This window comes from Bombus pyrosoma, linkage group LG8 (genome assembly GCF_014825855.1).
Source record: "Bombus pyrosoma isolate SC7728 linkage group LG8, ASM1482585v1, whole genome shotgun sequence".
NCBI lineage: Eukaryota > Metazoa > Arthropoda > Insecta > Hymenoptera > Apidae > Bombus > Bombus pyrosoma.
This window is the reverse complement of record NC_057777.1, coordinates 11,402,520-11,418,429: the sequence shown is the minus strand read 5'-3', so window position 1 is coordinate 11,418,429 and position 15,910 is coordinate 11,402,520. Positions and strand designations below refer to the sequence as shown.

Here is a 15,910-nt window from a genome sequence, read left to right as displayed (position 1 = left end):
CCTGGGAGGACCAGTAATTCGGAATTTCCTAGCGAGGGAAATGGGCCTGTCCGTGCCATAAACGGACGGCCAACTAAATTCCGAACAGATATCTTTGTTTGATATCATTCTAGTGCTATTTTCCCTAAATACATCTTAAAGCACTTGATTTTCTTCTCCTCATTTTGGTTTTTTAGCTTTTCGCACTCCGTTTCGTACTCTGATATTCAATCTGTGGCTTTTTGTATTCCATCAAATTATTTTAAGGTGAAGATTGTTTCTTCTTTTTCATAATTATTAGGTTTTTGGAGAGTTTTTAACAGTCTCTCTATTGTAGTATCGTGGAAAAAAGGCCTAAGAGATATCGAGTAAACAATAAACAATGTCGTCAGGGTCGAGGCGGTCCTTCAATTGAATAGTTTCGTAAAAAAGGCGTACGTGACTCTGGCCACGGTTGCGGAACACGTGCGTAGTGGGTCTAAGAAAAGACAAAGGGATGCTAGAACAGGCAGTGTGAGTGGAGAAGCCATAGGGTGTGAATCGAGAAGTCAGAGAGTGCGAGTTGCGTCGTCGATATAGTGTTGCTAGCGTTGTCCAGAGAGTGTGGTCCGCGTGAGAGAGAGAGAGAGAGAGAGAGAGAGAGCGTTGGATCCGTTGTGACGAGAGTTGCAAACTAACTATTGAGTTGTGTAGATTATAGTACGTTACTGTGATTAGTTCACAACCATCGTTCTTCTGTTTAATCAACATCTGTACAATCCATTAATTGTAAGTAAATCACCATAAAATCATAGGAATATAATTATAATATATTCCCGATATTGCACTATATCTAGACTGGACCTGGTTTCCGTCTTTATTTTCCTTTTGGAAATGATTTCTGCTTTCTCTAAGTACATGTTGCAGAATACGAAATTCAGGTCCGTATCGATATATGATGCCGCCGTCTCATCGTCCATTGTGAGTATGATATTTCTGTATTAGCCTACCTTGGTTAGACTTTTCAAAGCGTTCCTGACTATTGCTGAATTGAATAACCGAGGATGATAATTTCTTGCTTGATGTTCCAGCGGAAAAACGAAGCACACTTCATCTTGCGGTTTCCTTCTATACACTCTATTTTTTCACCTTCCCTGACTTCGTTAATACGGAGAATAACCTGTAACGGCATGATGTAGAGAAAATCGATTTGTAATAATTTTGGAAATCGGGCGATCGATTCGTGAAAACTCAAGAATCGATTTTCTAAGTCTTCTTCCGTATCTCCTCAAAACTCTCCGCTTCTAATCCCTCTTCTCTTTCTCTTTCTAACTCTTAACTTGCTTTCCTTTTCTTTGTTCTCCATCTTCGCTTCTCGAAATCCTGTTTTATTCTCTCTCCTAAATCCCTGTCCTTCTCTATTTATATTGTTCGACCGACTCCCAGTAAACACAAGGAAAGTCAAACCGTCTGTTCGTGTTCTAAATTCTATAGAATTTACACGTATATATGCTAACTATACTTAACGCGCTAAACATAAACCGCAAAATGAAAACACAGACTGAAATATAATGTATAATAATCTAAACAATGCTATGAATATTTCTACGCGAGCTCCTTGATGACGCAATTTCAACTGAATATAAACTGTGTGTGAACCGTTTATGGCTCGGACGGGCCCTATCCCTTCTTTAGGAAATTTCGAATTACGTGTCCTCCCCGAGCTGTAAACTTAATGACTCCGAAGTCAGGTAAAAAAACCCCAACCGGGAAGGCACGATAAACAGACGAAACTCAACGGCTGGTAGGGAAAATCAGCAAGGTGGGAGGAGAGTTCATCATCAGACATCGTACCGTGCGGGTGAAACACTTCACTCTCAACAAGATAATATCACCGCCGTGTTCATAACATCACACTTTACTTTTATACAACAAGTGCAAATACACTTTTGTATTAACAAATTAACATTGTACACTAACATTCGATATATTAAACCTCCTCCGCCTTGAGCGTTGATTCATTCGAGATACGCGATATCGACCGATCGGTTTGACCTGACCGGGTGCTCTTTAGTCTAGAATTTGCAACAATAAACAAAAAATAGAAGATTTCGTCGAAGACTCATCTGCAGAATGGCATATACGTTTCGAGTGTTAATAATCTGAACTTTCCTCTAAATGATCCGAGAAGAGTTTCCGAAGACATCAAGGATTCACAGTAAACGCGACTATGCACTTTGCAGGCATATATGAAACGCTACAATTCTCAAAAGTTATTTCTATCTAATTAATCATAAAAATTAGTTATAAAACTTTAATCCGGACGAATCCGGTATCAATTTTTTTGCGTTCCGAACACAAACTTTTATCGAACAAGATGACACCAAAACAAGCATCGAGACTGACCCAGGACTATAATAAAATCATTAATGAAATTTTATAATCCTAAAGAAAATTATTATTGATTATGTTCAAATATTAATATGCAAACATATATGATGAAAAAATGAAATCATTTTGCAAATTCATATCTACATACCTAACTGAAAAACATCCACGATGTATAAATTTACACCATATCTTAAAAACATTTAGAAATTGCTAATAAGTGATTGATGTTTCAGAGAATGGGAAAGGTAGAAACGCATGCCACAAAATCTCTTAAATTTGGACGAATCATGCTACTTCATGAATGTATAAATGAATAAAAAGGATTGATTCAATTGCTCATCATATATTCAACTACTTCAAATAATGGTAATTGTACGTTTTATGTAAAATTTTTTAAATTGACCTTCTTCTGGCTTTTCGCAGCATACCCCTCTGCGTGACACGAAGTTTTGAGACGTTGCCGCCAAAATCCGGCGGGCGCGATTCCAGATAACGTTAACGGCCGAAAGTAAACACTGCCTTGTGGTCATGCTTTGTGGTTACGAATATCACATCACTCGTAGGCACATTGTTAATTATTTAATAGATCTCTAATTAATTTCATATGTTAAATCGCCATCAAATACAACAATGGACGTAACCTCGAGCGGTATGAGACACGGTATCACACGTCGGTCGATATATGCCGTGGTGAAGTACACATGATCACCGATGTAAAGAGCGAGATTTTTGACACCGCAGCCGAAAAAGCGCGAGGTAAATTGCGTTAAATTTTTGCGAAATACCCGAAGCTTGTCGCTATCTGAAGTCCAGTTCGAGCACTAACGATCGGGGCAATGGAAATCGAAAAAACCACAAACATAGCCGCCTCAAATACAGGCCGGAAGATGATAAATTTTATGGTACCCCGCTGGGGGTAACCATCCACATGCTATGTATTTATAAGATATAACATTTTACCTAATGTCCCACTGGACAAATTGTAAAATCGCAATTAAATAATAAAAAAAAGATGATAAATTTGACAACGTTGTCATCAGTTCTACAAACTACTGAGAAGTTGTTCCTTTTATGTATTTTTATTGTGATGTGTGGACTTATTGTGCCTATTGTGACTATACAAGTGTAATTTATAGTATATTATAGTGTTAGGTGTTATATAATATAACTATAAAATGATCACAACCTTTATTTCGCATTGGACAACTTTTTAGCATTTTCATGTATGAAACCATCTGATATGTTCCTGATATATTTTTATAAATATAAGGCAAGTGTTGCGTTCCTAATTGCAATAGGAATTATGCATCTTTTAATGAAAGATATATTGCCGTTTCTCGCTTTCATGGGGTCAAAGAAATTACAGAAACGATGTATAAAAAGCATATCAAGAAAAAATTGGGAATCTAACAAATAGTCTGTAGTTTATGTAAAACATTTCTAAATCACGTAATTTTAACTGAAGAAATATTAAAATGCGAATTGAACACATATAAATGTGTATATTTCATTTTTTATAAATCAATTAAATAATTCAATTAATTATGTTAAATAAAAAATATTTAAATGATAGTAATAGCAAGAATTAGTTAAATACAGTAAGGAGTTACATATGTTTGTATAAATAAATATAATATTTATTTCTATAATTTGTAATTATATATATATTATTACAAATTATATATATATATGTAGCGGCACTCGACGACGAAACTTTCCAACGGCTTCGCGATACGAAGCATATCATCGAAGCGTAAGACCGAGCGATATGCCTAATGAGCCATCGATATCCCTATGGTGCTTCCGCTGAATATTTCGTCGTCTAATGAACGTGCGCATAATGGGGATATCGCGGGGCAACAAAAGAAACGAATCTGTTCAAAGAGGCATTCGAGTTTGAAAGCAGCGAAGCAAATGTGACGGCCACCACATCTCAAATGACGTCATCCAGATAGTCATTATTAGCACCTACAACTTCCGAGATCGCCCCTCAGCACCTATACTTTTAGGATATATAGAAGCCGAGTATCTACCTAGAAACCGCAGTCTTGACAAATCTTGTCGACCTTCGGTCATACTTCGGAAGATGATGCATTTACACTGTACATGTGAATGTGTGTGTAAGCGTCAGAGGGCGTCCAGGTCTCAGTTGAGACAAAAGACGATTGGAAACTGTTAGAAGCATCTGGAAGAATCGATTGACAACAAGGGTGCGTGCAAGTAGGTTTTCGAGGTCTTCAGTGTGTAATATATATGTAGTATCGCGGACATAAGGCCTAGGAGTTAGCGGGTAGACCATACACAATGTCGCGAGAGCCGAGACGTTTTTAAACTATAAACAATGTCCCGAGAGCCGAGGTGCCGATGGGCCCGTAAATTGGTCCTTCAAATGAATACTTCCATAGAAAAGGTCTACATGGCTTTGGCCACGAGCGGTCGCAGAACACGTGTGTGGTGGGTTTACGGGAAGACAAAAGACATGCGAGAGCAGGGCAGTTTGAGTTGAGAAGTCGAAGACGGTGAATCGAGAAATCAGTCAGAGAGTGCAAGTTGTGTTGTCGATATAATGCTGTTAGCGTTGTCGAGAGAGTGTGGTCCGCGTGAGAAAGAACGTTTATTCTGTCTATATTTGTACAATCCATTCATTGTAAATAAATTACAAATATTAGGATATAATAACATTATATTCCATTGAAGATACTACATATATGTATAGGTGTTGTGTGTGAATAAAATAAACTATTTGTATTCCCGAATCCCTTCTATATCTTAACAGTTACATATTGTAAATCTATTGTACTCTTATACTTGATCAATAAATATTGTAAAAGAAAATATTATGTGATACAAGCATAGTCGAGAAGCGAGAAAGTCAGTGGTAATCGAGGACTGTTGATTGTTAAATAAATTATTTTGTTGAACACCGCCGATTATTTGTTGGGCACCTTACACCAAACACCACCTCATGTATATTATACAAGTAAATGACACGAGTCTGAATTAAAATAATAAATTCAAGAATCCAAATAACAGTTTTGTAGCGACACCCGAAACGGAGATAACTTATCTCAAGCGCTCATGTTGACGAGCGCATCAATACAGAAAATGAAAGTAACACGAGAAGTTAAATTAATTATAACAAATGAATATCCATGACGCATTTCGTCGATTTTGCAAGAATAATTACAATAATAAAATTTTATTTACTTACATAAAACTTCAGGACATTGATGCATCATGGCACGCACCTGAAACATACATACAAACAATAATTAATAAATGATTAATAGTCACAAATTAGAACATTAATAACGAACAACGATAAATAATAATAAAACACTAACATTTAAACGATATTAAAACCCACAATGCTTATTAAGAGAACATGTTGTAAAACGTGTGGTAGTTTAATGACGAGATTACTCGATATTGAAACCGTCAAATATATTTTAAAGTAATTATAAATACAGAGACGTTAAAAATATGTTCGCTAAGACGCTCGGTACTAAATTCGCTAAGACTGTGTGTAACTCACTAAAGAGATCGCACGTGACTGAGACTGATGGAACTGGTCACCTTACGATCGCGTTCGTCTATTTATGCTGGTCGAGGGGGAACCGGTAAATTTCCATTCGCCTTTGTTAGACGGTTCCACGAAGCTTACTTGTTATTACAGTATGTCCTAACGTTGTTGATACTTTGAGGCAAGACCACACGTAGCTCGATTTGTTCTCTAGCTCGTGTGTCGTTACAATATTATATAAATTTGAAAGTAAGGGATGCGGAAAAAATTAAACGAGTTTGGAAAAAAGCAAATTCTTGAGCTAAAACAGCAACAGTTATTAGCAACAAAAATATCGAAAGCAATAAGAAGTCGTAAAGCAATACACAATGTCTTCAAAAATGTTGAAGATTATGGCAAAAAGAAAAGTACTGGTCGGCCGATCGTGATAAGCGAGCAATTTTTCGTGTAGCTTTCAACTCGCAGTTAACAACGAAGCAAATAATGGAAAAATCTAGTGTTAGTGCCAGTGTTTCAAGTGTTCGTCGAGTTCTACTATCCTGCAAAGATATTAAAAGGTTAAAATTAAAAAAGAAGAAATCTTCGTTAACAATGAAATACAAAATAGAACGTTTACGCGTTGCAAAAGAAAGAATGCATTGGAAAAAGAAATGGAGAAGGCTACTATTTTCAGGCGAAAAATATTCAACTTGGATGGTCCTGATGGATTCTAAAATTATTTTTATGACATAAGAAAAGAGACAATGTCGGCAATTCGACGACAAATGGGAGGAGGCAGCACGTTGGTTTGGGCCGGTTATTTCGGCAAGACAAGTATCAAGTTCATCGATAGGAGAATGAATAGTGTCCGATACATAAATTTAATCAAAGAACAAATAAATAATCATGCAGAACGCATTTCTAGACCTGATTACATCTTTCAACAAAATAATGCTTCTGTACACATATCAAGATTGGTTCAACCATACTTTAATGAAAATAATATATCTATGTTGCCGTGGCCTGCACGCTCCCCGGACTTTAATATTATTGAAAATTGCTGGGCAGAACTTATTCACGGCGTATATGCGAATGGAAAGCAGTATCAACACGTACAAGAATTAGAAGATGGAATTGTACGCGAATGGGATACATTGAGTCAAAATTATATTCAGAAACTATATAAATCGATCGAAAATCGTACAATGGAAGTAATAGAAAATACAGGGGGATGTACTCATTATTAAATAAATATATACGTTTGATAAGCAATTATTGTTAGTTAAAATTTATGTTGATTATTATTTTCTTATTGTACATGTGCTATCATTTCGTTCTTAAAATGAAATAATTCTTTTTTGTTACACACTAAACCTCATAATATTTTTAATTATTTTCAACGAACCGCATATCCTGAGCTCATAATGTTTTGATATTATACGTTACAGACGCAAAAATTTACACAAAGATAGCTCACATGGACCATCTCTTTGACCTATATGAACCTATATGTACCTATATGAAAACCTATAGCACGATATGGAAAACAATCTTAGTCCCTCCAGCCAAATCCATATTCAACGTAAAACAATTCCATAAACAAACAAACTTTCGGTACATTTTCCATCTGCGGTTTTCGTCCGAAAAATTAGAATATTCATGAATGAAACAAAGGTTCGCCTGAGCGATCCTAACGCTCGCGTAATATATAGCACCCTGCCCCATTCGACCACCCATAGTCCCTAGAGAACTCCCACCACCTGATATCTCTCTGAAAGAGCGACGCTGTTAGCCGGATGTTCTTTTCCCAGCCTTACGAGGGCGTGCAAAGGAGCTCGGAGGATCGCAAAACACGTCCCGGTCCGATCAATTTCCATTAACCTTATTTATTTTTCGGAACTGACCAGATAACACACGTAACTCGGTCGCCATCGGTGGGGACTCATCAACGAAGACGACCGATTCCTGCTAGCTTCCAGTTCGAACAACGTGCTCGTGAACAGGCGCGGTGCGCTAGTGGGACACGCGAGTAGGCTTCGGCGTACCGCGACACGCGGATAACCATACAAATGGGGTGAAAGGGCAAGAGGATCGTATAAAAGTCTCAGGCCATCTAGCAAAATTTTCTGCTTCATCGAACAGAGTGCGACTTATCGCGCGTTTACGTAAAATTTATAAGTGCTAAAATACAAAGAATACACGTAATATACAGAAACATGAAAAATATCCAAAATATCGTTATTTGGTAAGTGAGACAATTATCAAAAATATGAACTTGCAGAAATATTCGCTGCCGATTTATGAATGAATACAAGGACATGTTTCAAGGATTTGATACATATGAATCGCGAAATTTTAATTGATATTCGACCCTAAATCTCGATCTATTCGGTCTAACATGGTGTCAATGAAACCATTTAATTTTGAAGTCTCATAAAACAAAAATCGAAAATCCAATCTTCTGATTGGAAGTTTTCCTTTCGGGAAAATAACTTGAAATGATTGAAAGTGTACTACATAGTACTGTAATAAGACTAACATTTTGTGCAAAAATCCTGCATTTTATTCAAATTAAAAATCAATTTTAAATCACCAATGCATTTTTTTCAAAGTAGTACATACCTGTCCCCAATGCTATACAACTTGTCAACCTCAAGTCAGTATAAAATCCATTTACCATTTCTCACAAAAAGCTTATTCAAATCAACACCTGACACGTCTCGCGTATGTCTCTTGTTAGAGATTTTAGAACTAGAGTGACACGGCCACGAGCCAGGGATTCAAAGCGGCTAATGGAGGAAGCCACGTAAATTCGTGGCCATTCATTCATTATAACCGTGAATCGTTGGAAACGTCCTTCGGTTAACACTCGCTAATAACATTAACGTAACAACGCGGCTCGAGTTTACGTTCTACAACGACGATACACGTTAATGAGCCGATTTATTGACGTTACTTTACAACGCGATTCCTATGGATTATCATGGTAACCGTGTCTTACCGAAGGGACGCCCGTTATCATGCAAAACTGCTTCCTCGGCCAACATGCGACAAAAATACCAATGCAAATGATGAAACGAGCCCCTTGTTCGGAGCTAGAGGTTCCTCGAAATGGTTCGCTAGGTACCGGTGCAAATAATAATATCCTCATGGTCACGCCATTTAAAAATTTCCATAACAACCGGGACTTGTCCGTGAATTCTTTCCGTCCGCCGAAAAGGATAAAAGCCGAGAAAATCACGGTGGTAATTTGCTTGGGGAATAATTCGAAACATTTCCGTTAGGTCCGAAACAAAATAAGCAGTTGAAATGGTAAACCATGTATGCAAGAAATAAAGATTTCTTAATAAAGAACACGTACTTGCAGTTTTACCACCCAAAGTGACTCATAAATACAAAATAACTCGAAGACTCATTTTTATTTTTTGGCGGAATAACAGCGTTTTACTTCCTCTTTAGGATGATACTGTAGGTTTGTGGTAACAGTTTGTAATTTTTCGAGCAACATATCCTAATTATTGTTTTGAACGATTTTTGCTTAGGGGAAAAGGTTGTTTGGATTCCTTTGATGTGCTAATTCCAACCGTGACATTTTACTTTGCTTCGTGATCTCAAATGATGAAGTCATCGTGTCACAAAAAGATTAAACTCGTCTTTCTTTAACCGCAAACAAGTATGTTATATAATATACGTTTCTTTGAATCCTGTGGTATCACCATATGATCCGTGAACATACAGAGCCCGTTTTTTCCAGCGTCTTCTTTCGTCGTACATTTAAAACATTATTTTCAACACAGACTAAATAGTGTAAATTAGCAATTCTTTCGATTACTTTACGATACACAAAATATCATACAATAATCTTTTTTTATTACAAATTCTTGCACACAATACACGGTATACGCATAAAGTGGGATCATAAATAATTTTCGACTTCACTACTATATACTTAGATTTGCATAAGTATACTGTATTTTCGACCTATCGCGGGGAGACGCGGTCGCGAGAATACGCGTCAACGGGAGTCGTAAATTCCCGTTACGATTGAAGAATCGACACCACGAATGGATTGATCCCCTTATTTCGGTTAGGATAACAGGGGTAGTTGTTGTGGTATAGCACTGCGATTAACAGGGTTATAAAGTGATATATTTCTAATTTAATACACTGATGAGATACAGTAATATAAATAGCACAGACGATAGTTAGAGATACAATACTCTGATGAATAATAAATGTTCTGTCTTAAGAGTTAGGCTCTGATGAGATCACCGAAATAGCTAAAGAACAGATTGACTTTTCGCGCTTATACAATTATGAAAGAAAGCTCGCTGTGGGTGTGGTTTTTTGGACGAAGAAAACGGATTCGTTGCTCACACTTTTCGTTAGTAGAGTGAGGGCAACGATCTGCGATGTCGATTGGTTCCAATCAATGTTAATGTATGAAGAGAGGGGTTGAAACCACCTACCAATCTTGCTAGTGATGTTCTTGTTTTAGGGAAAACCCGGATTTTCCGTTAAATAGTTCTTTTTCCGTTAAGTCATTACCTGCTTTATCCATAATTCGGGATCTTTAAAAAGCCATTATAGACCGAAAATATTTATGGGATTAGGAATTCCTTTAAGGCAAACATGTAAATTGTAAACATATATCGGAACAATGACTTTAATACGTTATCGTTTTACGGGGGTCATTAGGTTTATTGAGGGACTGAAGGACGGAGCGTAGGTCATTGGCGGTCAAGTAGCGCGGGATGGAACACAAATGTTTTGCGCGACATAACATATATATGTCGAATTGTTGTTGGAATTTTGTGTTGAATCATCTTTTGAATTGTGGGCGCGCATTAATTCTTCATTTGGATTATCCATTATTTTATTTAACTAAATTATATTACACTTAAATTGTTTAACACGAACAGATATAACTTTACAAGGCTTAACAACAAATTAGTTTAACGAACGCTTTTAACAATATTCTTGGGTTCAAACGAATCCACGGTCAACGGGAAACTCTTTGTACAATAGTTTGTATTTTCTCTGTATCGCAAATTACGTTAGCTCTATCTCTGGGTATCTTCTAGACTGACTGCCCGATATCCGTAAACTCTCCAAGGAGATCTCAATAAAATACTGCCTGGATCTCATTTGTCAATTACATATTGATTAGAAATATCAACAAAATTCCAGACGCCGTTGCTAGGCCGTCCTGCATAGAACCGACATTGCTCCTGGCCGGGACTTGTCCGTTAATACAGCGTGTCCCTCAATATCGGAACTCCTTCTGCCAAGTTAAACGTTCATCCCAGTTCTGCCCGAGCAGCCGTGCTAAACGGACGTGTGAAACAGTGTTTCAATGAAAGTGCGACAAGTGGGGAAAACAAAGGACTAACGACAGCGCCCATCACCAAACGGTCGAGAATATAAAATGCAACAGCAAATACCAACAATAAAAATAACAAATAATGGCGAAACCTACTTCATAAACAAAACGACGGATCTAATAAATCTAAATCAAACGACAGATGATGATCAAGACTGCTCAGATACAAACGAAATAGAAATGAATACTCTACAAAAGAGCGACGAGACGAAAAACAGCAACAATAAACCATCACACCATGATGAAAACTGGAAGGTGGTAACTTCCAATAAAAAACGTAAAATAGCTGTAACCACAAACTCTAAGAGGGCTCCAGAAACAGAAAAACAGCAATGGCTACAAGAAATCACCCTCCGAAACTCCTTCAGCGCACTGCCAGAGGAGAAAGAAACAAATACAGACGAAAAAACAATTACCCGCATCGCCAAGCCACCACCAATTTACATAGATGCACAAATAATAGACCCCCTCATCGAATTGCTAAACAACACAGCAGGAAATGAAAACTATAGCATAAAACAACTAAAACAGGATCAAGTAGAAGTACAAACTAACAACCCAGAATCATTTAGAAATATTACAAAAGCACTAAAGGAAAAAAACGCTGGGTATCACACTTACCAGCTCAAAACAGAAAAAAGCTACAAAGCAGTAATAAGAGGATTACACCCCAAAACAAATACAAACAACATATGTGATGAATTAGCTAAAATGGGACACCAGGTAAGATCAATAAGCAATATAACCAGTTATGATACCAAGCAACCATTACCTCTATCTATAATCGAAATAGAACCCAAAAACAATAATAAAGAAATATTCGAAATCAAAAAGGTTCTAAACACAATAATAACAGTGGAGCCACCTAGACACAAAAAAGACATACCACAATGCATACGGTGTCAGCAATTTGGACACACAAAAAACTACTGCAATAGAAACTCGGCCTGTGTCAAATGTGCAGAAAGGCACCTAACAATGAACTGCCCACACATGGGAAAAATTAATGAAGTAAAATACTTCAATTGCAACGGAAACCATCCAGCTAGCTACAAAGGCTGCATAGTCAGAAAACAACTGCAACGTAAACTGTTTCCGCCGCTTAGAAACAGGACATACAATATCAATCACACACAACAGGACACCACAGAAACTGTAACAACAACGAATGTACAGCATGTAACGAACACTAACCAAAATAATACCAACGCCATTGGTAGGCGAAGCTACGCGCAAGTAACCAACCAATCAGCACTCATAGACAATCAAAATCAGAACAACAGCAACAATGGCGCTACAGAAATCAAGGAACTGCTCAAGCAATCCATCAAAAACACCGAAATGCTAACAAAAATGATTAGCGAGCAAAACGCAGTTCTCAAACAGCAAACACAACAGATCACAGTTATGCTACAATTACTTACAAACATGTTAAGCAAAAAATAAAAACGGACACGCTAAAAATAGCGGCCTGGAACTCAAACGGCCTACACCAAAGGGCCCTAGAAACTAAAACATTCCTGTACAACAACAATATCGACATACTACTGGTTTCAGAAACACACTTCACTACAAAAAGCTACATGAAAATACCGTACTACACTATATATGATACCGCACACTCCTCAGGAAAAGCACACGGAGGGACCGCAGTGATAATAAAAAACGACATAAAACACTATTTACACAGCCAAGTCAGGAAGGAATATATCCAAGCATCCACCGTTACAGTACAAATTAGCAGCAATCATTTTCAGTTGTCAGCAGTATATGTACCGCCGCGACAAAAAATTACAACACAAATGTGGGAAGAGTACTTCCAACATTTAGGGGACAAGTTTATTGCAGCGGGGGACTATAACTCAAAGCACACACTATGGGGATCAAGAATTACTTCACCTCGAGGTAGAACCCTGGAAAAACACATTAGAAACAATAACCTCAATATATTATCCACAGGAAGACCGACATACTGGCCGACAGACCTGAGCAAAATACCTGACCTACTCGATTTTGCAGTTACAAAGGGACTAAACGTAAATAAGCTAAAAATAGCACCCAGTCTAGAGCTTAACTCCGATCATACACCCATAATAATTACTTAGAGAAACAAACCAATAATTTATAACAATCCAGATACACTATGCAATAAAACCACCAAATGGCAAACATTTAAAGAAATAATCGAGATCAAAATCAATTGCATCATCCCATTGAAAACACCCGAACACATTGAACAGGCAGTAACAACATCTACAGAAACTATTCAAGAAACAGTATGGGCAACCACCATACCTGAAGCAACCAAAAGACAAACAAAAATAATTCCGCCAGACATCCTTGAAAAAATTAGAGAAAAAAGAAAAGCAAAAGTTAAATGGCAAAAACATAGATCACGAGAAAACAAAAAACACCTAAACAAACTTGCAAAGGAAATAAAAAACAAAATAAAAGAGCACAACAACAACGAATTCACAAAGTTCATAGATACACTCTCTGCACACGAGAACTCCAACTACAGCCTATGGAAAGCCACGAAAAAAATAAAGAAGCCAATTAAACTAGCCCCAGCAATCAGAAAAGCAGATAACACATGGGCGAGAAGCAACGAAGAGCAAGCTGAAGAATTTTCCAAGCACCTAGACAACACATTTACACCACACATTATCAACAACAGCAACTTCAATGGTCATACGGACGAAGATGCGCCAACCACTAGTACCTCAACTAACAAGCAATACACCATACCTAAAACAACAGCTCAAGAAATTAGAAACATAATCGAAAAAACAAAAAACAATAAAGCACCTGGAATAGACCTACTCAATGGCAAAATCTTGAAAAACCTTCCTCCAAAAGCGATACGACTAATGACAATAATATACAATGCAATACTAAGAATCCAATACTATCCTAAACTATGGAAACTAGCACAGATCATAATGCTACCTAAACCAGGCAAAGACCCACACCAAGCAGCATCCTACAGACCAATATCGCTACTTCCCGTGTTTTAAAAAATCCTAGAAAAGATAATGTACGCCCGCCTAAAACCAATAATAGAGAAGGAAAAATTATTACCAGATCACCAATTTGGATTCAGAAACAAACACTCCACGATAGAGCAAGTGCACAGGCTCATCAATGAAATAGTACTAGCATTAGAAAACAAACAATACTGTACAGCCCTCTTTATNGGATATCGAGAAAGCATTTGACAAAATAAACCATGAAAGTCTGCTACAAACAATCAGAAAACAATTCCCGGAGCAAATATACCAATTAATAAAATCCTACTTAAACAGCAGAACCTTCGTAATAAAAATCAAGGACACATACTCTGAAGTTAAAGACATCAAGGCTGGGGTTCCGCAAGGAAGCGTCCTAGGACCAATATTATACACATTATACACGGCCAACATACCAACAACTACCAATAGCAAAATACTGACATTCACGGACGATACAGCTATACTAGTCAGGCACACTAACCCAGAAACAGCAGTCACATTACTACAAGAACACACCACAAAAATAGAAAAATGGCTGCAAGCTAAACAAATAAAAGCAAACCCCAACAAATGCAGCCATATTACATTCACATTGCGAAAACATGCCACCAAACATCGTACTAAACGGTACGCACATAACACAAACAAGACAAGTCAAATACCTAGGACTCCACATAGATACACAACTCACATGGAAACAGCATATTAAATCAATAACAGACAAAATACAGACAACAAGGAGACAAATGCATTGGCTAACAAGTCGAAAATCCAAACTAAGCATAGAAAATAAACTAAAAATATACAAAACAATTATAAAACCAATCTAGACATACGGAATACTACTATAGGGGGCAGCAGCAATGGGCCATATAAACAAAATAGAGACATTACAAGCAAAAATTCTGAGAACAATAGTAAACGCCCCATGGTACGTTAGAAACGAGGATATACGGAAGGACCTCGGAATACCAACGGTCAAGGAGGAGATTACCAGATACGCGGAAAGGTACAGAGAAAGAATAACAACACACCCAAACAGGCTGGCTACGGAAACGATCAACGCAAGAATAGAAAGAAGACTAAAAAGGAAACACCCAACTGATCTTATAAAGGATATAAACTAAAAAACGCGAAGATGGCACCCCGCTGGGGGTAACCATCCACATGCTATTCAATCATATGTTATAACATTTTACCTAATGTCCCACTGGACAAATTGTAAAATAAAAAATAAACAATATAATAAAAAAAAAAAACGTTCATCCCGTGACCGTGGCTACGTTCAGCGACCAGTTACGTCACCTCGAGCCCAAGTATTCCAAAAGAAATGTTCGATGTCTCTACATCTCCGACATATATATACCCTGTATATCCTCTACGTCTATGAAATATCACAACCTAGGAAACGTACGCCATTAATTTCTATGACATTTTGTCATTTCCTTAGCAACTTTTCAGTTCCACCTTGTGAGGATCTTGGATTCGTGATGAAAAATATTTTGAATGTGCAGAATGTATTCTACTCGTATTTCAAAGTCCTTTTCTCGTTCAAGAACATTGTGCAGACTCGAAGATGTGAACATCTGTTGGCACCAAGTGAACAAATAATACATATCAAGTGGATACATACGAGATGTCATTTTTCCAATATATTCGATATTA

At 37.3% G+C, this 15,910-nt stretch overlaps 1 protein-coding gene across 3 annotated transcripts in view; it reads right to left on the bottom strand.

The window, feature by feature from the left end:
* The window catches only part of LOC122569945, a 101,795-nt gene that overhangs the window by 50,917 nt on the left and 34,968 nt on the right, over positions 1–15,910 (bottom strand). For 2 of the 3 annotated variants that reach the window (XR_006317628.1, XM_043731633.1), the window contains exons 1-2: positions 5,694–5,868; positions 5,561–5,597 (exon numbers count right to left, since the gene is read on the bottom strand). Coding sequence is in view for 2 of the 3 variants with exons in the window: in XM_043731633.1 (XP_043587568.1) it covers positions 5,561–5,588 (28 nt within the window). In the remaining variant the exon portion in view is untranslated. Of the gene's footprint in view, positions 1–5,560; positions 5,598–5,693; positions 5,869–15,910 lie in introns of those variants that run through there. The other variant, XM_043731632.1, reaches the window with a different exon arrangement.